This window comes from Pinus tabuliformis, chromosome 9 (assembly GCF_031772625.1).
Source record: "Pinus tabuliformis cultivar Carrire ecotype Pingquan chromosome 9, CPIR1, whole genome shotgun sequence".
NCBI classification, from domain to species: domain Eukaryota; kingdom Viridiplantae; phylum Streptophyta; class Pinopsida; order Pinales; family Pinaceae; genus Pinus; species Pinus tabuliformis.
In genome coordinates, this window is record NC_142307.1 from 656,940,164 (window position 1) to 656,965,682 (window position 25,519).

Genomic DNA, 25,519 nt, shown 5'->3' on the forward strand with positions numbered 1-25,519 from the left:
ATTACTCTAAACTCTTGATTTCTCCATTAGTCCTGTGAATGTGTTGCAAGGTCACCCCAGTCGAGCCTGCTCTGTCTCATTTATTCATGTGAGCCCAATATGCAGGGGAAACCCTTTCTGAAACTGAGAGTCAATGAATGTCTGTAATTTATAATTTATTGAAATGAGATTGATAGAGAAGGAGAAAGGAACCGAAATCTGGTAGTACAAGCAGTACACGTGAAGTGCAGAGATGGCCCTGAGATTTATGTTGAGTTAGGTCGAAATTAGATGGTTTCACACACTGTCAGTGGAAGCAATGAAAGGGCTTAATCTCCTCCATATTTAGGTTGAAAGGACAACGCCACGATGGGAGTTCAGTATGAAATTGCAATGTATGGAATGTACTCCATTACTATTTTTACAAGAAAAAAATTGAATAGTACACACAATAATACTTTATTATAATAATAGAACGAATTGAAGTATAGTAAGGTTTGAAGGTGTCAAAGCCAGTGTGAATGTTGACGTGTCTATGAGACTCAGTTAATATAGTGACTATTGAGACTATGACATTAGCCAGGGACTTGCACACCAAAACTAGTTTCTGGCCTGATAAATATTTTGTTCACGGATGATATGTTATAAATCATATACATTTCACAACTTGCTTGACCATAGTAAGATAAGCACCGTACCTACCTAATGTATAAAAGAAGACTGATAAGTAGGAGGAGGGGCAGGAAGTCCACTGCCAAAGTGATGGTTGCTATAATTAGTAGAGGAATTATAAGAACCGTGCTCTAATATGTCTGATTTTGAGTCTGAGTTAGTTAAGAAAAATGCTCAAATGTAACTATATGCTCCTTCAGCAACCATGATGTCATGGTGACTTAGGAGCTCCACAGGAAATTTGTGAATTTCAAACCATTGCATTAACCCACTTGCAACTTCTCTTGGTAATGAACCACCTCAAGCACATTCACACTAAACCTCTGTGGAAGTTCCTCACCGAGCTATATTTCTCACCACCAATAAAACTGTATCCCTTCTTTTCTTGAACATAATCACACCAAAATTGCATATCTAATGGCTCTTCTCCATACTGAGATTCAAACTTATTTATGCCTCATTGGATAAATCCGTACATTCTTTCTACAAAAGAAATGATCACTAAATTTTTCAACACAACAATGTGTCGCAGGTATGGTTCAAAGAAAACTGAAGAGTTTAGAACCTTCTTTATAGTTTCTCTCACAATAAAGAAATAAGCACCGTACCTACCTAATGTATAAAAGAAGACTGATAAGCTGGACGAGGGGTAGGCAGTCCACTGCCAAAGTGCTGGTTGCTGTAATTGGTAGAGGAATTGTAAGAACTGGAACCCATTTAGAACATTAAACATTATATAGTGAAAAGAAAATATTCCTCCTCCCTTACAGGTTTTATGGGGCCTGATAAGATCAGAACTTGAAGGAGGTTGAGTGCCTCAGCATGTGTCAATAGAGTGCACAAGGGCAAGATTGAAGGGTTTACATGAGTGAGAACAGAATCTGATTTGAAAAGGCCCACTTGCAGTCCGAAATGAGTCAAGCCCTAAAAGAGACCTGAACCTCAGATCAGACTATGGTGGAGGGACGAAAGGCCTATCTGATTTGAACATTGTTTCAAATGCAAGCCAACTTGCGGTCTGAAATCGACAAACAAAAACAACTCTACATTATTCAATACAAATCTGATTTGAACATTGTTTCAAATGCAAGCCAACTTGCAGTCTAAAATCGACAAACAAAAACCACAACTCTGCATTAGTTTCGAAAAGAAATACACCTATTTATGTTTCTTTGTCGTTTCTAACTTGTATCAACAGCTAACTTGTAGGGCTTTGTCCTTACACACAGTAGAATCACTTTGTCCTTACGCACATTAGAATCAATCCTCCATAGGCCTGTAGACTTGCAACTCAAGAAAAGTAAACATAAAGCAAAATATCAGATAACAGTAACCCGAATATATATAAAACTTCATAACTACCACCATAATATGCAGAGGGCACCATATTCTGAGGGAAAAACGAAATAGCCTTTTCATTTTTCATTGGCTACAATTTCACATCCCGTCTCTCAAAATCCTGCTTGAATTTAGAGAGATTACCGTCAAACGGAAACAAATCACAGTAGGAGCAATTTAAACATACCATATCTCATAATTCCTCTTGAATTTCGAATGTTTTTATGCAGGTATCGAGTAAAAATTGAGTTGCGTTAAAACCCTAAGCAGTGAGGACAGAAAATCTAAAAAAATAATAACAGAGTAAGCAACTCACTCATTTTTGTGTTAAAACCCTAAGAAATGTGGACAGGAAATCTAAAAAAATAATAACAAAGTAAGCATCTCACTCATTTTTGCATTAAAACCCTAAGCAATGAGGACAGAAAGTCTAAAAAAATAATAACAGAGTAAGCATCTCACTCATTTTTGTTTTTGTTAAAACCCTAAGCATTGAGGACGGAAAATCTAAAAAAATAATAACAAAGTAAGCATCTCACTCATTTTTGCGTTAAAACCCTAAGCAGTGAGAACAGAAAATCTAAAAAAATAATAACAAAGTAACCATCTCACTCATTTTTTAACGATTCGAAAACAAACCGTATGAGGGTTTACCCTTTGGAATAGAGCATAACATATTTTCCATTAAACTTAAAACATATGTACATAAATCACATTCCAGTGTAAAAAAAAATACATATATAAATGTATTCTAGTGAAAACCTGAACGATTAGTACCACAGAGGAATGTTAACCAAAAGAAAATATAGCTGAGCTTTAGAGCTACAGTGAAAGTGAAATTTATAGTGGATAGTCAAGAAAATTTTCACTTACAAAACAAAAAATGAGTTTCGTGCCTCCACCACTTATCACTAATTACCCTGTAGTAAATAGTGGCTACAAGAAACTAAAGTAAAACAACAGAAACAAATCTAGGGTTTAATATATGCAATGGTAAAATCCCCAAAACACGTGGAGTTCAGAGCCATAGGGTGGAACGGTTGTCTAATAGCACTAAGCCTATTGACAACCATGCAAAGCTAGAGAGTGACCTGCGGGAAAATCAAACACAAATGTCATATTAAAACTTGTAATTATAATTAATCTATAGCATAACACAATAGCAGAGTTTACAAAAGAGGAATTAGTCAGCAAAGGAAATAAACAACAGCTGCCTCCAAGCCTGTGAAGTAGAGAAATCCTGGGAAGCTGCGGTCTCTAACCAATAGACCGCAAACAAAAAGAGATTACTAAGAAAACTTAGGGTGTACACCCATAATGAATCCAGCAGAGACAGAAAATAAAGGAACCATGGAAAGGAAGAAAATAAAAGAACCATGGAAAGTAAAACCTTGTTAACACAGAAATTATACCTGATAACTAATAATGGAGCAGAGAATCAGTCGCTAAGTGGATGTGGCTTAAAGGCAGTGGCAAATAACCTGGAATCCCAAGCAGAAGAGGTGGTTGTATCCGTGACAGCATTACTGTTGACAGATGGGGTTGAGAGCTAAACAGTCCCATGACAAACATGGGGAAACCAGAAAAATACCTTCCAAATTGTAACTGAAGAATACCTGTATTTTTGACAGATACGGTTGAGAGCTAAACACTGTGGGAAACCACTGAAAAATACCTTACAAATTATAACTGAAGAATACCTGTATGTTTCAATCTAATGGCAGAGGTTGTTTTAATCGTCTAACATTAAAATAAACGTCTCACAACAACACATGTGGCATGGTAGGGACTTTTTCTCCTGTGAATCTGCGCATTCCAATAGTCGGTCCCTTCCTTTGGTCTTTCTGGAGGTTCATATTCGCCCGGGAGCCTTTTATGTGCAAAATGTTCGTACCACAGAGACATTTGGTATCCGAATATCTCCCCTCGAGCTCCGCAACCCTGCTGGTTGATGTGCTCTGGCTGGTAACACCCCTGGGCTATTTTTGTGTCTCTGGCTCCGTCCATGGATTGCTGGAGGATCAAATTTGCGCTGCTCAGGCGGTTAGGGAGTTGCAACTACCTCAACATAATCGAACGACTCAACATGGCTCAATCATCTAACATATCATCTAATGGTGCAAAGTAATGACACGTAGGCAGAGAGCAAAATTGATTTCAGAGGGAATGCCTTACGGCGTAAATATGTTAATAATAAAAAACCATTTTAATTTGCGTCATAAAATGTCTTTATGTACATATTATGTAAAATATTTTAATTTCAAGTGAGTATATATTATATATCATTTAAAAAAATTATGTATATATCATGAAAAAATTAAGTTTTTATGGTTAAAAAGTTTATTTGGTCCTATATATACTTTATTTAGCATTCAAAATACAATTTAAACGATGAAAAATAACACATTATATTTTACACTCTAAAGAAGTTTGCACATAAAAAAATTTGATCTCTCGGCTTATGTTAGATTCGTACTTAAGATGGACCTATGCTCGTTATAATTACAATTCTGAATTATAAAATTTAGGGAATTATAAAATTTAGGTAATTATTTGATGGAGGTGCGACATTCATTCAAGGTACCAAATCTTGGTCAAGCTTTGACCTTGTGAGCTCCCATGCTTTTTCACGTTCTTTAAACAATTAAGCTGTCCAAATCATATCATTAACAGCGTGTATATTCGCCCATATTTTGCAGCGCATGCTCCTGCTTTGTCTCTACAAATCTGACATTAAATACTTTTTTCCTGTCACTTTCCATGAGTGGTTTGCGTTTTCAGAAAGAAGAAACTGGGTCGGTTCGTTGATGCCATGCGAGAATATGAAGGGCATTGTGGCAGAATACAGAGCTTGTAATTCCCAATGTAAGGCACAGATGGATCATAGATAATTAGGCCATTGATTGATCGATCAGTTGATATATTGATAATTAGGCCATTGATTGATCGATCAGTTGATAATTAGGCCATTGATTATTAGGGATTGGGAATGAGGATGCCTGTGGGAATGTGGAGGAGAAATGTGGAGCCAGAATCGAGAGGGCCCCTCGCAGTCTCGCTTGTCCGATCTTGATATCCGTTCTTGGCCTAAGTAAGTTTCATCTCTTCATTCTTTTTGTGGTTAATTATGTTCTTACTCATCAATATATAGTTCAGAGATTTAGGTTGAAGGTCTTATAAATGCAGAGAGTTTAAGGCTCACGAGAATTTCTGCAATATTTTTAATGAATTTTGTTCCTAATCATGTATGCTGGTGGCTTTGGCTGAAACATATACCAGAGTGGTATGAAAACTGAGCTTAAAGCATTTGGTTTACTTGGTAATGAATTTTGAATTTGGTAAAACTGACCAAATGTTCATACCCAGTCAGACATTTTCGCAGGTTTCAAAGGTAAATTATTATTCTGCTCAAGCCATAAGGTTCAGTATTATTCTGAAAGGATGCTGCTGGTTTTTCTGCGAATATGACTTTAAGAGTTCGATTGTTGGGATGAATATGAATATTTTGAAAACATATTTCTGGTCTTCAATATTGATATGATATTTCAGAGCTTTTTAAAGTAATTTTTCTCTCCGAATTCTCAGGGATGTTTCCGTTGGTTGGTTTCTTAGTAAAGATATGGAGTAGATTATTGCATCTTTTCTATTTAGATATTCCAGCAAGGTATATATCAAGTATCTGCCGGGTATATATAAAGTATGTGCGAGTATGGAATTAATTAAATATTTAGTACAATTATATAAATTAAATGGTTAATAAATGTAGATAAGCAAAATATATACCATTTAATTTATGTATTTTTTAGAATGAGTAGGTCATAATAAAAATTTTGATATAAAAAAAAATTGAAATTTTTTAATTTCATACTAAATTATATATACAAATAAAAGATTCTCAAATTTTAAATTTAGGCTATCCATGCATTTTTACTTTTTAAATCCATTCTGAAAATGAAATAAACTAAAGTAGAATTAACCAAATACCTAATTAACTTTATTGATTAAAAATAAACTAAAGTAGAATTAACCAAATACCTCATTAACTTTATTGATTAAACAAACTCTTAAGCTAAAATCTTATACATAAATCAACCTGGTTTTCATGTAACAGGTGGGGATGTCCTCCAGGAAAGTTTCTACTGAAATGCGAGGCAGAGGAGACATTTTACCTTGTGAGAGGTAAGGTGAGAGCATATATGGAAGGATCTCCAGATCAGTACGTAGATTTCGGTGCAGGTGATTTGGTGGTCATTCCAAAGGGGATGAACTGCACCTGGGACGTGTCTGTAGCTGTGGACAAGCACTACAAATTTGAGCACTGACTGACAGTTCATCAGCTTGTCTTTCAACATTCATCATAGCTTACTTCACATGAAAAGAAAGCCTTTGGAATACTTGTAATTTTCTTAAAGATTGATAGAGATTTAGCGCTCATAATTTCAATGTTGCCAAAATGTAAATTCTAAGGGATGCAAGTATTTGTGACAGGTTGCAAAAGCAGACGTCAGCATTTTCATATTGTAGATGTATAAAGACATGTCAGCGTGCTGAATTAAAACAAACTTGGCTCCTATGAAGATTAAACTCTTGCATTGTTAACAGATTCACTTCTTTGCATTTTGAAAGTTTCAGTAGCCAATTCCCGTGCTTTTATCAACATTATTAAAAAAGAGAATGGCCAGAAAAACAAATTTGGTTTTTATTAAAATTAGAGTTAGAGAGGGCGCGCAACAACTAGTAGTTTTATATCTCGAAGTTTAAATTACACACCATTTTTTCTCCTGTGAAGTGCGTCTTGGTGGAAGGCCGTAACAATCAATGTCAAATCATCTAACAGTTAATGAAGCAATTGGACACAACCAACTAATATTAATGTAGATACTTCAGAGGCTGTTTCTGATCCAAGTAGTTAATGTCGTGCTGAAAAAAAACAGTTAATGAAGCAATTGGACACAACCAACTAACAACCATTTCTATAAAATCAAATCCACTACTAACTACCGTAAATTATTCAAGACCCTCTCCATCTAAAGAGATATTGTCCTCTCGTGGAGTGTTACAAAAACATTGTTGGGTAAACATTACATTAAAATAAATTATAATTAATTATTAATTAAAATATTTTATTTTTGTTAAATTATATAAAAATAAAGTAAAATATGAAAAATAAATAAGTAATTATAATTATAATTAATTATTAATTAAAATATTTTATTTTTGTTAAATTATATAAAAATAAAGTAAAATATGAAAAATAAATAAATAATTATAATTATAATTAATAATTAAATCATTTTATTTTTATAGTAATTTCTGATCCTAACGAATTAAATGTCTTGAGGTACAAATTTTTTTTAGAGTTCAAAGAAATTTGATCATCTTAATCATTGGTAGATCCTGAGTTAAGTTGGATTTACAATAATCTGAATTAATTTGGATTTACAATAATTTATCTAAGATGCTTTTTATATTTTTCATTCATTAAAAATATATCAAGATCAGAATGAGTCATTAAATTGAAAAGATTTGTCTTAATTTTAATTTAAAAAATAAGTATTTATACAACATTTTTCTATGATAAAAATATTGTTATGGAAACAAAGGTATACTAAAATGTTTTTAGATATCATATTCCATCTATTTTAAACTCTAATTGAAAAAAACTAATGATATTATACAATTTTTAAAAATAAAATTAAAAAATATATACTTATTATTTTTTTTTAGAAATTACTATCAAATCTTCATATTTTTCCTAACAATTAAAAAAAATAAACAAAGAGTAATTCTACAAGGGTAGAATAACAATAATAAAGATTGAAACTTACATTCACACTCTTCAAATTTAATAAATTATATCTATATATATATATATATATATATATATATAGAAAAGAGGTTTTCGTCTATTTTCACAGATTATAAATAATACTTTATTCTATCAAAGAGAGAGAAACATTTTCCAATAATAGTTTGTCATAGTTGATTAAGATTCATGTTTACTTTCTTATAGATTCCATGCTCCAAACCTATGTTTCTTTGGATATGATTTATAAACAATACAAAAGAAATTATCCATTTAAGTAAAACATCTAACAATATTGATTATTCATGAGTTCCCAACACTAAATTTTTCACATAAATTTTGTACATGTACCATAAATTTAAATTGGTAAACTAGAGAGTTCCTTCTTAGGTTTTACTAAATAATATGCCCCAAATATTCTTCTTATAAATCACTTATGAAAAAAGCTAATAGTAATATCCAAAGTAATTACAATATATGTGATGTCAACTTAATAAAAAATCTGATTACATTTATTTAAATTAATAATCACATCTTAAAATAAATAAATAAAATTTCACATAAAATATTTTCACTAGCTCATACATTTTGTCCTTCCATAATTCTCAATCTCTTAACAAATCAAGCATAAATATATTAGTCTTATCAGTACTTTCCCTCTAGAGAGTCACCAAATGTGATGGATGTGTAACACTTCTAACATTATCATTTGAAATGAATCCATTATCCTTTTCAATTTTCTATTTATTTTCTAAAGATTTCTCAGGTATGAATAAACTTTGTTTACAAACTAATCAACAATTTGTAACTTTATAAAATAATTTGAAACATTATTCATAGTTAATGCTTTTCAGCCAACTATGGAGTGGATGCTTAATAAATGATGAACATGCTAATTGTACGATATTATTTTGTGCATGGTGCTTGACATTCGATAATAAGACTAACATTTTGGAGAAAAAATTGATAATATTAATACATTTAAAATGAAGAGACTTGTGAATATATAGATGTGTGGAGGAAAAGAATAATAGTAAAATTTGAAAGTTAGTTAATGCACCAAGTTACGAAATTAATAAATTTGCAAATAGGACGGATTTTTCCCATAACTTGGTATGCAGGCCATTTGTTTCATTTTGGAAAAAATAGACGTAAGTCTAATAAGAAAAGTTCGAATGGATGAAATAGTTAAATCATGAATAGTAGTTCGAATGGATGAAATAGTTAAATCTTGATCAATTTATGGTATTGTTGTCATTGCTACAACACCCTCCAAAAATTTTACTACATGCAAATTTGGAGCCTACCTCACCATTATATCAAGTGTTGTTTCAAGTCATTTTATATATTTCAAGTGTTTTTGATCATTATGATGTGTTGTCACATTGATTAGAACATCTCTAGAGCATCTCATGGTCTGAACACCTTGTTTGTTGTAAAATGACACTTTTGGTCGTAGTTACACACACTTTTATTTGTTGCAGTTGAGGATTATATCAAAAGTGGCATTTTGATGTCTATTCATCATTGTTTAAGCATGTCTAAATTTTCTTGACGAGTTGGTATGTTGCACACGATTTTATGTCTAAACTCATTGAGTTAGGTCCTTGTGTCATCCTCCAGACTTAGACAAATTTTGATGGTTCAAGAGAACCCATTAAGGCAAGAAGCGCATGAGCACACTCTTAGCCTTGATCAAGAACCTTTAGTTGTTCAGAAGTGCACCATGCGCCGTCTAAGAGTGCATAGCTCACTCCTAATGAATCTTTCCCTTTCCTTGTCCTGAACTACGCCCTTGATGAACCAAGTCTTCCTTTAAGTACACTCCTTCGACTCGAAGGAATGCACCCTCCTTGAGCACATGAGTGCATGGTGAAGACTTGAAGCTCAACTCCTTTAGCCTTTAGCACTGCGCCCTGCGCCTTCCTTTTCCTTATTGAGTGCATATCACACCCTGAAGCTCCAAATACTTTTCCTTTAGCCTTTAGCAATGCACCCTTCACCCACCTTGTCTCCCTTGACTGCACAATGCACTTGGGAAGCATGAAGCCTCATCCTTCGTCTTTCGAATATGCACTTTGTGCCCTCCCTTGAATGCCTCTCTCTCTCTCTTGAGTGCATGAGGGCATCCTGAAGCCCTAAAGATTCTTATCTTTAGCCCTTCAACCTTTTGAAGTGCGCCCTTGTGCCCAGAAGCTCTCCTTGCTCTGCCCAAGTGCACTATTGAGACACAAACAAAAAATCTACATTAAACATGAAAAGCATGCATGAAGAAGATCAGGCAAAGAAGGCCGATAAAGGAAGCATTTGAAACAAATAACACATGGAGCTCTTAATGATTGAAGCATCCTAAAGAATCCATACGATCAAAGACCCTTTGGAGGGTGAAGACATCAACGATCAGAAGCTGCACACAAGAGCAAAGACACGAGTGTCAACCATGTCACCATTGAAGAAAGTCCATGTCATCAGTCACTACAATCCAAGTCATTAATAGAAGTGAATTTTCATGTCATTATCAAATGATGATGTGGAAGTTATGATGTAATCATGTAATCATTGTAAAGACAAAGAAGCGAAAGTCTAAGAGTCATCTATGGACAAAAGAGCCATATATAGAAGTAAAAAATACATGTAATACCAAGAGGCATATGTAATTCAAAAATTCATTTGGAATTCCAAAGGTTCTAGAAGTCCAAAGGTCATTAGAAGTTGGAAAGCCAACAATCATGAGAATCTGAAAGGTCAGGCCTCAAGTTATAAAAGGATCCTCATTTTTCATGGAAAGGACTTTTAACCTTGGCTTCTCCCATAAGCATTAGAGAGATTGAGTTAGTACTTTTGGGGAGCAAGTAGTAGCTCTAACACTCCACTATTAGAGCTAGTGGTGTTCATTGTACTTATGTACCTTGGAAATTTTTCTTAATACTCAAATCCTTTTGGCTAACACATTTTCATGCATGGATTGTGGATGTTTTAATACTACTCTTTGAATATTTATGATTCACATTTTTTTTCAAATGTACTATAGTAATTGGTATATTTTGGTGACTTTGGTTGTTAGCATGAAATTTCTTGGAAGGTGTACCAAAAACATTCCACTTAAGTCACTCGTGATGTTAATTTTTCATAGGGCTACATTATTCTTTGCTTTGATAATTACATTTCTTCATTAACACATTAAGTCCACCCCATATCATTATAACATTATTCATATTTACATTATTATTCATAATCATATGCAACTATATAGAAAGAACATTATCATCATCATCAATGCAACAGAACATAAAGGAACAATAGAAGAAAAATATGCACACATAGAGACATCGTGATTGGTCGGAGACCAAGGCAAAACTCACTATGGGGAAAACCCTTGTAAATTCTTCTTCTTCTTAAATCGTCATCAAATGATTCAACAAAAGAGAGTACAATGATCCATATCTTTATCCACGCAACAAAACAACTAGAACATCCATAACATGACCTTAAACATGCTTGTACTTAAAGACCCTGATTCTGAGGACTGTAATGCACTGTCACTAACTGTAGTCAACTGCTGAATATGAGGTCAATGAGCGGAACCTTCAGAATAATGATACTTCATCTTTCGGTCTCAAACACATGCAGAGATACTGTGTGCAAGTGTCTAAGACAGATCTAGATGCTCTGTAGAGAACTGGATGAGTGAGTTTGGGACTGGTTTGGATGCTCCGAAGAGAATTGTATGCAAGTGTATGAGGTCCAACTACTTTGCAAAAACCCTAGACTCTTGGATGCTCCCTTAGACACCCTATGTGAGTGTCCAAGATTTCCTGGACGCTCCCTTGACCATACTGTGTCAGTGTCTAGGGACAAAAAACCTTAGTTACATGCGAGCATCCGAGACTCAGAAACCCTAGACACGTGCAAGTTTCAACCCTGTAGTTTTAGACCCTTTGCGTGAGATTTCCTTTGTTAGACCTGAGCGAACCAGACAATAGAAGAGTGAAGAGAGTGGTTGATCATTGTTTCCAAAATGAGCTTGGGGTATCTTCTATATATAGGGTTTCACAAGGTTCCACTTGAGGTTGAGGCTGACCTATCCAATTGTACATGTGCTTATGACCGACCTAATTCAATATACATGAGTAAATAAATAAATTCAAAAACCAACTTCTGCTTGTACAAATAAGGTGATCTTTAGGTTGATTTTGGTCCTCTAGAAAAGAGGAATCTATTGCAATTATTATCTTCATCGTATGAGTTGCCCAAAGTGGGATTTGACCGCAGTTGCATAATTTTAACACTCCATTTCAACTAGGGAGAATTCCACCTACCAATATTTGTCCATCGATCAATATGTCATTCTGATATCTTCAAGTGTCATCACGTATCATCACTGATCATTTCTGTCATGTATTCGTCATGCCATGACCATCTCAAGTGTTTCATCATCACAAGTCATCAATGTACATCTCGATCTATCCCTTGCTTATTCCTGCGTATCTCTTGATTGTTTCTGTTATCGGAGGGAAGCTTAAGCTACCACCCTCTATCCATCAAGCTACTACCCAAAATCTATGCTAGCAGGCTACTACTCGAAATATTATCATTAATCATCATCAGATAACATATCATCAAGGAGCACATCTCAACCTGTAACCACATCGAGGAGCACATCTCGACCCAAATATCATGGGGGAGTTATAAATCTACAACCCCATATCGAGCAATAGGATATCCAAACATACAGGGAGCACATCTCGACCCTGGGATCACATCAGGGTGCTCAATCCCAAACTGGAACCACATAGGGTTATCTCAACCCGTCCTATTACCTATTGATCTTCCCATCAACGACCTTGAATAGTCATGTGGTAGAACATCTGCATCATAATCGACTTGGGTTGTACACCCCAAGTACACTCTCAACTTGTTGGCCAAACGAAGAGTGGTATTCCCTACAAGCCCTTCTTGTGGGTATGATGCCAACTGGTGTATACTCTGCAAAGACGAGATAGGGGAGTAACATTCTCCAACCCTATGAAGATAGGGGAGCAACATCTCCAACCCTATGGTTAATAGATAGGGATCATACCCTATTGTCCAGAGTTCGCTCAACCCAAGGAGCCCTATATCTCAATTCCTCAACCTGGGAGCTCAGGCAAGAAAGAAGAGTTAGCTCAATGTCTTCGATCAGTACTACTCTCATCATACTCAAATCCAATATTTGTTTGTCTTAACCACAATTGATTCATTTTCATACAGGACATCAAATCGAATATCATGTTACGTCATAAATAATCATATAAAAATATCATAATCATCCTCCCTCTCACAGAAGTAAACTTGTCTCGAACCACTAATATAGATATTTAAAATACCACTAAATATGATAAAAAACTATAGAAAACCATTATTTTAAAGCAACTTTGCACCTTCCTTTCCTTTTCATTTGCTTTCTCTCTTCTTTTAGCTTTACGTGTGCACTGCTTTTCGTGCCCTTAGCATCTATCTCAGCATCTCCTGGGGTTGCACCCCTAAAAGCAATTTCTACTTTGATGCTACCATTAAACTTATGTCCCACTTTGACGACACATTGCTTTAATGTTATTTTGAATTCTTTAAATGCATCAGGAACGAACTAACTATAAAATCGCTTGAAGTGTATAATCAGAGTAGAATCTCATAAAATCTGATACGTTAGTTGATATCTCGTGACAAGTTAATCAGCATGAACCTCTCGGACGAAAAAAGATCCCTTGACTATAATTTGAATTCCTTAAATGCATAAGGAATAAACTCATTATAAAATTTATAATCATAGTAGAATCTCATAAAATCTAATATGTTAGTTGATATCTCGTGACAAGTTAATGAGCATGAACCTCTCGAAGAAAAACCCCTTGGCTTCAAGATAGGTAAGAAAATGACATTTACGGACCATTCACAATTATTTAAAAGTAGGTGTAATATAAATATAGTTGTTCAAATAATCTTCGGCAAAATCACATAACCAATCTTTTGTCGACGTGTTTCGAACCAACCAGTGTGGTTCATCGTCAGGACAAGTTGAAGAACCAATCCGGCTTAGCTTGATTAAATAGAGTGTGCATAGACTCCAACAGCTATAATGCTAACGGCTAATGAGGCCATGAAGGTAATTATTAAGCTAACTGACCCCGATACGGCTAAGTTAGTTGAGCTTTGCCTTACCTCCACCTTTTTCAGCTTCGAGGGAGAATTCTATGAGCAGACTTGCGGAGTTGCCATGGGCTCCCCCTTGTCCCCGGTCGTGGCTAATCTCTTCATGGAGGAGTTTGAGTCTAAGGCTTTGGCCTCCTCTCGCCTCTTACCAAAGCTCTGGAAAAGATTCGTGGATGACACTGGTGTTGTCTGGTCTCATGGTCCTGTCGAGCTGGATCGTTTCTTTAGTCACCTCAACAACCAATCCGCCGCCATTAAATTCACGATGGAAAAGGAAGATAATGGTTGTCTTCCGTTCTTGGATGTTCTCATCTCTAAGAAGGTGGATGGTTCCTTTTCTCATCAGGTGTATAGAAAGAAGACGCATACTGAGCAATACTTGCATGCTTCTTCGCATCATTTCCCCGCTCAGAAGTTAGGGGTTCTTAGCACGCTTGCCACCCGTGCTGTTAGAATTTCGGATGAGGAGAACCTGGAAGCGGAGAAGGCTCACCTCCTAGAAGTCTTTAAGAAGAATGGTTACGATAGGCGCCTCGGTCAAAAAGCCTTCCTCAGGGCCAAGAAGGAGCCTTCAATCCGAAGGGTTCCTAATGATCGTATCATGGGTGTGAACCTTCCTTACATCCAAGGAGTCACGGACAGGATTGCGAGGATTCTGAAGAAGTATGATGTTCCCGCAACTTTTAGACCTCTCAATACTATCCGTGGCTCCCTCAGGTCTGTGAAAGACCCGATTGACCCTAAGGACATGAAGGGCGTCTATGTCATTCCTTGTTCCTGTGGGACCCCTTATATTGGTGAGACTGGTCGCTCTATCAATCAGCGGATTAGCGAGCATTCGGCTGACTTAAGGCATGGTAGGACCAAGTCCTCGGCCCTGGCTGAGCATGCGGGGAAGACTATGCATCATGTATGTATAGAGGAGGCTCAAGTCATTGCCAAAATTGCGCAGTTTCACCATCGCAAATTTAGAGAGGCCCTGGAGATTGAGAAAAGGCTGAACAATCTTAATAGGGATGATGGCTGGAAGATTAGCAGTTGCTGGGTCCCAGCCTTATCTTCCTAGCCACCTCATTCCCCTTTTTGTTTTGTCTTAGGGTTTCTGTCTCCCCCCTCCTTTAATTTCTCTTTTAGCAGTTTTGTCGGATTATTATGGAGTGTTTAAGTCTTTAATAAGTTAGGATTTGGTTTCGGGCTAATTATTGTATTAACCTTAACTTGTTTATGATTCTATTGGGCATATTATACTTAGATTTGATTTTTTCCTTTTTTTCATTATTTATACATTTATAATTATTCCTATTATAACCTTAGAATTGAGTTTCCCTTTAACTAATGTCTAAAAAACCCCCCTTTTTAAACCTTATGAATAATATTATATTTACCTAATGACATTGTTAACTTTAATATTTTTGGAATGAATAAATATTAAATAAATATTGATTATTAATAGAAATTTGACCATTAGGTTTAAACGATAAATTATGATATACCAATAATATTAGTTATTCTATTAGTAATAAACATGGTCTTTATCAACCCTATAGGTAATAATATATTTACCTAAGGACTTAGTTACCTTTAATATTTTTATTGGAATAAAAAATATTGAACGAATATTGATTATTTGACCATTAGGTTTTAAGGTTGAATTATGATAATATTAGTTATAAATTATGGTATTTACCTAATATAACTAAATTCTAGGAATAATAATGTTTTAACAATTTGTTTGAAATTATAAATTATTAAGTAGATATAGATTATTTAATAAACTTATATTATTTTATATATCTTATTATTTTAATGGACCAGTATTTTTAAATAATAAATATGATATATTTTAAAGAACTAAATAGTGAAGACCTAACTTACCATTGGACCATTAAATAATTATTACGCATTTACCTAGTGTAACTAAATTATAAAAATAATAGTGATTTATTACCATTCTCTTGTATTTAAATAATATTGGAATAATAATAAATATAGTTTATTTAATATATATTATGAGATATATTGACCATTATAATTAAAATATTAACCTTTATTTACCTATCTTAGCTTTTTCTAGAAATATTAATTAACTAATTTAGTGGTTTGACCAGGAGCATTAGGTCATATTAGCCATTAGCATTATAGCTGTTGGAGTCTCTGCACACTCTATTTAATCAAGCTAAGCCGGATTGGTTCTTCAACTTGTCCTGACAATGAACCACACAGGTTGGTTCGAAACGCGTCGACAAAAGATTGGTTATGTGATTTTGCCGAAGATTATCTGAACAATGTTATGGATCACAGAAGTCTAAATTCCTTAATAAATATAGTTTTTTTAATAATGTTTTTAAATTTTATTTAAAATTTGATAAAAAATATTATTATTAATACTTTTCCCCAAAAATCACATTTTCTTATTAAAATATAAAAAGTTACATTGCCCACCTGCCAACCCAAAAAGATAACAAAAACTAAGCTTTTATATAAACAAAAGCAACCTTGTTATCATCATAGGTCCATTTACTAAACTATTCTTCTGAAAAATAGAACAAAACCTTCGAGAGTAAACGGTCCATAATTATCTAAATTAAACATAAATGGGGTTCTGACTGTTTAAAAAGCTGCTGCCATATGAGATATCCAAAAACAAAAACATATGTGATATGACAATGTATGAACAGAAAATCACAGATCTATGAAGGGAGTTCGCTGATCTGTAGAAACATATTCAAATATATATATAGATATATACTTACAAGTCTGAATTATAAATTAGATAGAAAATTTATCAAAATATTAAATTTATTTATATATTAAAAATATAATTTAAATTAAAAAAAAAAACACACATTGTTAAATCAACCAAAATATACATTAAAAAACCTTAAACTAATCCATAAATAATATGCGACTATCTAATGAATAATTGCATGTATTTTGATCATTGTCAACTGCATGTATTTTCACTACATGTATTTTGATCATTCTCAAGTGATTCAATGGTGAGCATCCCTTTCATATATGCATATTATATTTATTTTTGAGGAGGTTTATTTGTTTAAATAATATTTTAATCATATTTCTTATCGACATATGTATAGGGAGCGAAACACAGAAACAAATATATCACAGATAATTAGGCCATTGATTGATCCATCAGTTAATATATTGATATGGCAGAAGGGATTGGGAATGAGGATGCCTGTGGGAATGTGGAGGAGAAATATGGAGTCAGAATCGAGAGGCGCCCCTCGCAGTCTCGCTTGTCCGATCTTGATATCCGCTCTTGGCCTAAGTAAGTTTCATCTCTTCATTCCTTTACTTGTTATGTTCCTACTAATCAATATATAGTTCAGAGATTTAGGTTGAAGATCTTATAAATGCAGAGAGTTTAAGGCTCACGAAGATTGCTGCAATATCTTTAATGAATTTTCTTCCTAATGTATGCTGGTGGCTTTAGCTGAAACATATACCAGAGGGGTATCAAAACTTACTTGGTAATGAATTTTGAATTTGGTAAAACTAACCAAATGTTCATACCCAGTCAGACATTTTCGCAAGTTTTAAAGGTAAATTATTATTCTGCCCAAGCCATCCGGTTCAGTATCATTCTGAAAGGATGCTGCTGGTTTTTATGTGAATATAACTTTAAGAGTGGGATTGTTGGGATGAATATGAATATTTTGAAAACATATTGCGGGTCTTCAATATTGAAATGAAATTCAGAGGTTTTTTAAAGTAATTTTTCTCTCCGAATTCTCTGGCATGCTTCCGTTGGTTGGTGTTTTTAGTAAAGATATGGAGTAGATTATTGCATTTTCTCTATAGTAGATATTCTGGCAAGGTGTAGATTGCATTTTCTTTATAGTAGATATTCTAGCAAGGTGTAGATTGCATTTTTTCTATGCTATATATTTTAGCAAGGTGTAGATTGCATTTTTTTTTATGTTAGATATTCTAGCAGGCTGATAGTGTGAAATTAATTAATTAAATATTTAATATTAGTATAATTATATAAATTAAATAGCTGATAAATATAGATTGTTGGAAATAGTGAGAGGGCGGTGAATCAGTATTTCTTTTCTGACTAGTGTTTTACTAGTTAAAACATATATGTTCAGAACACAAGATGAACAACAAGAATAAATGCTTTTATTAATATAATCTTTGCAGTAAAATAGATACAATATATAGATGGTTGCAATCGGTTGCCAAGCACCAACTTGGACTTTTGTGAGGCTCCAACCTCCAGAGCTCCAACTCTATTTCACCAAGGTACCAACCTTGGACTTAGGAGCACCAACTCCCAAGAACTTCAATCCTTCCAGTTCCTGAGACACCAGTCCAAAGGACTCCTATCCTTCCTATCTCTGAGGCACCAATCCCAAAGACTTCAATCCCTCTTACTTCTGAGGCATCAGCCCCAAGGACTCCTATCCCACTTACTTCTGAGGTATCAACTCCAAGGACCCCTATCCTTCTTACTTCTGAGGCACCAGCCCCAAGGACTCCAATCCTACTTACTTCTGAGGCACCAACCCCAAGGGTTTTGACCCAATCTTGTCAAAGCACATTTGATAGTAATGTTTTGCTCTCAAAACTCTTCTCTACTGAGTTCTATATGTTCATAGCTTCACTGTAGTCTCCAAGCTACAACATCACTGACAACCAGTCTTATTATGAAGGAGTCTTCCCAATTCTTCATACTGCCCCCACAGAGTCTCCAATAGTCTTTGTGCTCTCTGATAATGTCTTCACACAACTGTAGTTAGTCTACTGTTAGCTGCACTAAGCTCTGATAAAGAACAACTTTTTGTTCAAGCATATATTCTCATTGTCACAGTGAATGCTTTAGCATGACTGTTTCTCTGCTGGCTACTTCTCCCCTTCGACTGTCTACTGTCCTATTGGTCCTTCGTCCCTCTTTCTGTTCTGCTGGACCCTCTTTCTGTACTGCTGGACCCTCACACAGCCTCTGTTTCCTCCAACTTATTTCAACAACGTTCAACCACTTCAAACAATTCTCTGTTTTCTTATACCCGACACCGCTGGCCTTTGGCTTCCTCAACGCTCACTTATCCTATCAGCTTCTTCCTCAGTCGCTCTCATTTCCTCTGCGTTTGCTTGCTTCTTCGGTGTCCCGACTTTCGGTTTCCTCTGTCTATTCGAGCGTTCCAATATTCACAGGACACGTTTAGGAGGAAGAGAGGGCGTATTACAGAGAAACATTGCCTATTAAAAGATATCAGAGAGATCCCTTTTTCTTTTAATAACGTTCATACACAGGACTTCAGTGCTTACGGAGGCTTTCATTTGGAGAGACTGTACCATCAGGGCGAGCCCACATGTCACGTTACCATCGCAATCACAACTGGCTTGATTCTAGCCTTCTGAGCTATCCGGGACGGTCATCATATGCATTTTTGCCTTCACACCCCACGCAAGGCCAACATTCAAATACATAGGAATTATGAGTAAAAACCACGAGTGAAGCGTTAAGGGCAGACTTCAAATTTAATTCACCTGAGTCTATAACCGCATTGGATCCTATGTACGATCGCAATCGGCAGTCGCACTCATGACATTTCTGATGGCCGATGGTCGATTCTTCACTGGATGCGATATTATATTAAGCCCATCTATAATGTTGCATCGGGTCCGGTCTTGTAGTCGCAATCAGCGATTCGCGACTTTCGGAGGTCCTTTATACGTCGGGCCCATGACATTGCCGATGGCCGACGACCGATCCACCTGCGGATGCTATATAATATAGGGTTGTTGTTGTAACCCATTCGGGTCCATGGGTCCCCATATATATATATATATATATATATATATATATATATATATATATATATATATATATATATATATATATCACAATTGCTTAAGGCCCGCATACATCGCAATCGGGGGTTTGGGGTGATGGCATGGTAGAACTTGTCGATTTTGTTGTCGCCGATATACATATATCTGCCCGCTCCAATAGTGTATTCCGCTATAACTCTGTTTTCAGCCTCCTGATAGTGTTAATATGGGTTTATGCTGCCGATAGTGTATATGACCCATATATATATATATATATATATATATATATATATATGTTTATGTACACTTTGCCTCCAATAGTGTATATAGCTCCACTCCTTTAACTCTGTTTATATATTTCTCCGCTGTTTCCTTTCTATCAGTTCTATGTGGCTCCTCCAATATTACATACTGCTCCGCTGTAATACTCCTCTGTTAACTTCTCTTCCGCTGTGTCCTCTGCTCTTCCTCTATGCTCCTCTGATCAGTCTTCCTTTGTGTTAACACTCAGGTTGTTCCCTTTGACTCCTGAGGGAATACGGCCGGGGTAACCACTAACCAAGCTTTGGATCACAGGTTCTAGCCAACCTGTAATCAGAGAGGGCTCTCTCTTTCACTGTTTACCTTTGTTCTTAAGAATCTTAGGCTAGATATGAGGTAAGGGTTTGGTTTGGTTTGGTTTGTAATTTTGGTTGAATGATGTCTTTCAGTACTTAAGGTGATATCTTCAGACAGTTTTAGACCATTGGGCAATGGAGTCTGTGGTTACAGGTTGTTTGAAGTGTTGAGTGGGATTGTCTAAACTGCAGGGCCATTTAAATATTCCATGAAACAAACTTAAAATTGTGGTGATGAAATATGATTAGCCAGTGGAAGGCAATTAAGAGTTTTCCACTAAACTGGTGATGTGAGAAAGAGATGTATTGACCAGGAGCAGGCTTGAATTCCTGAACAATAATCACTGTGAAAGGTATAGTTTGGAAGTGCAGCAATTAAGAATTACACTCTTATAACTATAACTGAGGTAAACATACATAATAGCTTAGATTGAGTTCAGGGTATTCTATGAATAAATCCTGAAGCTATTCTTTTTCTTTGCCATTAACTTGTGAAACAGAACATGAATGGATTATGAAGAAAATAACAAACATAACAAACAGGTGAAAGAAACTTATTGTTCCATGAAATACGCAAGAATCCTGTAGCATTCAGCAAGCACATCAAAACGCATCAGACAACACAGAACTTTGGAAATTCCATCAGCTTTGTTGTATTAAAACTCTGAATATTTACAGCATAGTATCTCCTGAAGAGAAAATCAACAACCCCTGCAAGCTTATGCGAGGGGGAATATATACAATCAGTTATACAAAAATATCTGAACCGCTGAGTCACTTGATAAATAAATACGCTCACCAACTTTACAGAATAGCAGATAAGGAAGTTATTACTGCTCTAAATACAAAATGAATACTCTTTAATTCTGTCAGAAGTCTTTTTGACCTTTGGAGGCCACTGAGTCGGTTGAGCATTCTGCATTAATGCTGAATGATGTGTCTTTATGGCTTTGTCATGCTGTAGCTTTCTCGGCCCTGTCATCTGTAGCTGTCAGTATTGCTTTAGTGGCCGAATTGGTTTGCTGAGCTGGCTCAGTCCATTCTTCTCCAGATATACTGAATGCATCAAATCTTTCTGAACATGATGACTTATGTTTTTGATGGAAAAACTTGATGAAAGCCTCTTGTTTACAGCAACAACTGTATCATTTTGGTCCACCATTCCTGTGTAGGCAGCTGATGTCTCAAAATTGCATCTAAGGTTTCATCTGCCTCTGTATATTTGTAGAAGTTTGGAGGCACTTCAAACAAATGTTTGATCTCATTCATAATAAAAAATAAGTTCTCTACTCTGTCATAGAGACTTTGCCCAGATGCTGGCCCTGTTTCTTCCGAAGTACTTGCTCCTGCAGTGATCTCGTTAGTGGCAAATGTATTCACCTTTTTGGCATAATTTTCATGTGATAATAGCCTCCCTGCGCTGTTCAGCAAGCTAGGAAGGCCTCTGCTTTGTAATGCTGCAAACTTATCCATGAATCTGTTTACTTATGTTTGCATGTCCTGGCTTCTTCTATCCAGTGTTTGTACCAGGCTTCTCAATGTAAGGACCCTCTTTATTAGCAGGATGGTTTCAGTTCTATTGGGGATTCCTATTGCTGCCAGCTGAGGACCTGTATGGTTATTGAGAACGTTGATCATTCTATTGGCTATCTCAGGCATATTGCCTAGAGATGCTCTTGCCCTTTGGACTTCCCTGTGTGCCTTGGCTATGAGCTCCATTTGCTCATGAATTGTCTCTATATACTGCCATTGATCTGTTATGGATTGGCCAATGTTGGCCCATAAGACTTTCTTGATTTCAGTTACAACCTTGTCAAGGGTGAGCTCTTTCTCCAGCTCCTTTATCTTCTCTTTGAGAGCCTTTATTTCTCTTCCTTTTTCAGCTACATTTTGCTTAGACTTGTCATATTTTTCATTCAGCTTAGCTAGATTTTCCTTGGCCTCATTTAGCTCTGCCATTTGGGCTTCCAGGGCTTGAATTTCATTCATCAGCTTCTGCATGTCAAGGCTTGGAGCCTGCTCTGATGTTGTTGCTGGTGCTGATGTTGATGGAGCTGTCTCAACTGTTTGCACTGTAGGAGGAGTGACAATTTGAGGGGGTTCCTCAAGGTTGATTACTTGTGGAGGGGGCTGAACTGCTTTGCCTCCTTCTTTCTGCTGTAGGGCTGCCTGCAATGCAGCCTCTGTTTCTATTAATTTTTCTTCAGTCTGCACCAACTGTTTGTGCAGTGTTACCAGCAATGTTGTTGTATCCTGGTCCTTCCTTTGCTGAGCAATCTCTTCTGTTTGGGGGTGAAAGGTTGCTGGGATCTTTATCATCTTCCTTAGAGCTGCAATATCTGCATCTCTTTCTTTTAGCAGTGCCTGCACAGCTTTGGGGTCCTTTGGGTCATGCCCGAGCTCTATAATTATTTCCTCCAGAGACTTGATCCTGTTGTCTTTAGCCCGGGATGATGCCTTTTCTAACTCCAATTGTGCAGTGGTATTATTCAAAGAATTCTGCAATCTATAATTTGTCAATGTATTATCTGCTAGGGTAGCATACACCATCTCACCCGTCTGTTTATGCAATTCAATTTGATCCATTGGGTGGATTTCCTTGGACAGGATTTCCAAGTTCGTTCTTATATAATCAACTGCAGACTGTGGCTGCAGCGCTGTGGGCTTGAAATGGCTCATTATCATTTTGCCCTCTTGCACATCATATGCAGACATCAACCTCTGCTGGTTTGTAGGAGCCATTTTCAACAAGTGGTTGTATAGCTGTAACCTCAATGGCTCATTTCTGGTCTTGATGTCTATGAATTGTTTCTTTATGCTAGACTCACCCTTTCTTTGTTGCCCTGAGGAGCTGACCTCTCCTCCAAATATTCTTTGTTTTTCTTGCTGTAATGAGCTAGCTGATACCTCTGTGCTGGGGGGACCCATCTGTGCTTGACCAAAAGGCATCTCCTCCTCTGAAAAAGGATCGAGCCTTTGTCTCTTTTCCCCTTGTTGTGATGTTGTGGTACTAAGGGGAGTCTGTTCCTCTCTATCTCTCTTGTTACCCCTCTCTTCATTGATAGGGGTTTGGAGCACCGAAGTCTCCACTGTAACATTCTGCACTGAGGCCTCATTTTCTTGCGTTTGCTCATCATTAGGACCAGGAGCCTCTGCCATTTCTTCCTGCTGTTCAGGATGATTTTCAGGCTGTTCTTCTTGGGCTGATTTCTGTTCTGTTTCCTTGCCTTTATCCTTGGCTGAAGTCTCTGCTGTGATTGGGGCTTGGACTGTCTTTTGTGGAGCTATAGATGATGAGGCAGCTGCTCCCACTTGAGTGCCTGGAAGAGAAAATTCCTGTGAATAGAGCTCTAAGTCAGCCAACTTTTGGAGATTTCTTATTCCTCTTTGAGCTAATTCTTCTTGTGTAGTGGCCTCTTCTAAGGCGCCTTCCTTCCATTCTAGTTGATTTGCATATTTTTCTATGTGAGGCAACCTTATGTGATCATAACCGGCCAGCCTATATCTGACCCTTTTTAAGCTTATGAAATGATTGGGGTTGTATGGTTTCCAAAGGAAACTGGTCTGTAAGCCAAGGCTTTCCAGCATTATATTTGCCTCTTGCCAACCTTCCTCCCTTTTATTGTAGATGAAGTGGCCTAATTGGTTTCTAACTTTAAGCTGTGCCTTCTTGCCCCTGCTTGAAAAATGGAGTACATCAGCATTCCCAAATTGCCTGAAATACTCGAGGGCAAACAATCTCATAGGCACATATCTGGGCAATCTATATGGGGGCAACTCACACCCACATATTCTAATAACTGTGTGGTTTTGGTAAAAATACCAATCCCCAATGCTGTATACCTTGGACAACTGAAGAATCCTCTGCATCTCATCAGTTAGTCTTGGAGGAGGTGAGCTCAGGAGCAGAGACATGGCTGGGTGGATGAAGAGGTCTATAAACTCACAATAAGTGTATGGGGAATAAGATCTGCAGTGGAAAGCAGAGGACCAATAGACCACTGACCTTGGATTGCCTTGTGCATCCACTCTTTTCATAGGAAAATGAAATTTCTCATGCTGATAGTATAGGATTAAATGGTAGATATAGGAGGTGTATCTGAACACCCTTTCTCTTGCTAAGTCTATCAATTGCTCATGTATTTTATTGGAGATGTAAGTGGCATAGTCATAACAGATTGGGGGCTTACCAGGGGAAAACATGGCCATCATTACCAGCACAGTTTCATCAACAAATTCTATTGAATTATAGCCCAGTATGGGACTAATCATATCTGCAAGGTCTCTGCCCAATTGATTCAGGTATACATGAGAAATGGGAGGGTACTTCATAGTCTCAGAGGTTGAATCAATGAACAATTGATTTATCTTAGTGATTTGAGCATCTGTCAGTTTAGCTCCTTGTTTTATCAGATCCATCAATGATAAAGGAACTAATTTCTTATCAGTCTTGAAGTTTAGCATCTCTCTGATGGCTACAGGGGTGACATAAAAAACAACTGAGCCTGAAGGGTCAAGCACAACCCTCTGAGTGGGGTCATAGCAGTCAGCACATCGGTGGATTAAGTCAGGGAACTGGTTGACCTGAGGGAGCTTGAAGATGGGGAGGAAAGAGTCCCAAATGCCCAATATATCCATTCCACTATCATGCTTGAGTTTCAATTCATTTAGCAAGTGAATGTGATACTTGCTATGCATTAGCATTTCCTCTGATATTTGGTAATCTTGATCTGCTAATGATTTCCACTCCAACTCTCTCTGAGGGGCATTCAATGGAGCAACATTCAGGGCAACAGGTGCTACTGGTGTATCCATGTTTTACCAGTGAATTTGGTTTGAATTTCGACTATTTCTGGAAGAAATACCGTCCTGCGCGGTGGGTTAGGTAATTTGCTGAATTACAGCCTGTTTCAGAGCAACAGGGGTGTAATTGGGCACAATTGGCCGGTTTAAAAAAGGAATTAACTTAGTTTCAAGGTGTAGCAGGCCTATTTCTCAGGTGAAAATGGTCAATTTCCTGGTTTTTTAATCAATGCAGAACGTAACAGAGTGCGCAGTCGGAGAATTGGTAAATACCTGGTGTTATAATGATGGAGGAGCTTGGTTGCAGTCA

The 25,519-nt window shown here is 36.4% G+C and overlaps 2 protein-coding genes across 2 annotated transcripts in view; both read left to right on the top strand.

Moving 5' to 3' along the window:
- Positions 1-5,009: 5,009 nt before the first annotated feature.
- On the top strand, positions 5,010-6,344 carry LOC149150368 (uncharacterized). The gene is made up of 2 exons (XM_089442778.1): positions 5,010-5,080; positions 6,101-6,344. Exons 1-2 carry the CDS (start codon positions 5,010-5,012, stop codon positions 6,309-6,311), a joined length of 282 nt encoding a protein of 93 aa, XP_089298904.1. The 3' UTR covers positions 6,312-6,344.
- A 10,810-nt stretch (positions 6,345-17,154) lies between these two features.
- LOC149150369 (uncharacterized) overlaps positions 17,155-25,519 on the top strand; it is a 36,008-nt gene continuing 27,643 nt past the window's right edge. The window contains exon 1 of the mRNA XM_089445933.1: positions 17,155-17,276. Within this exon, the coding sequence (XP_089302059.1) occupies positions 17,155-17,276 (122 nt within the window). The remainder of the gene's footprint in view (positions 17,277-25,519) is intronic.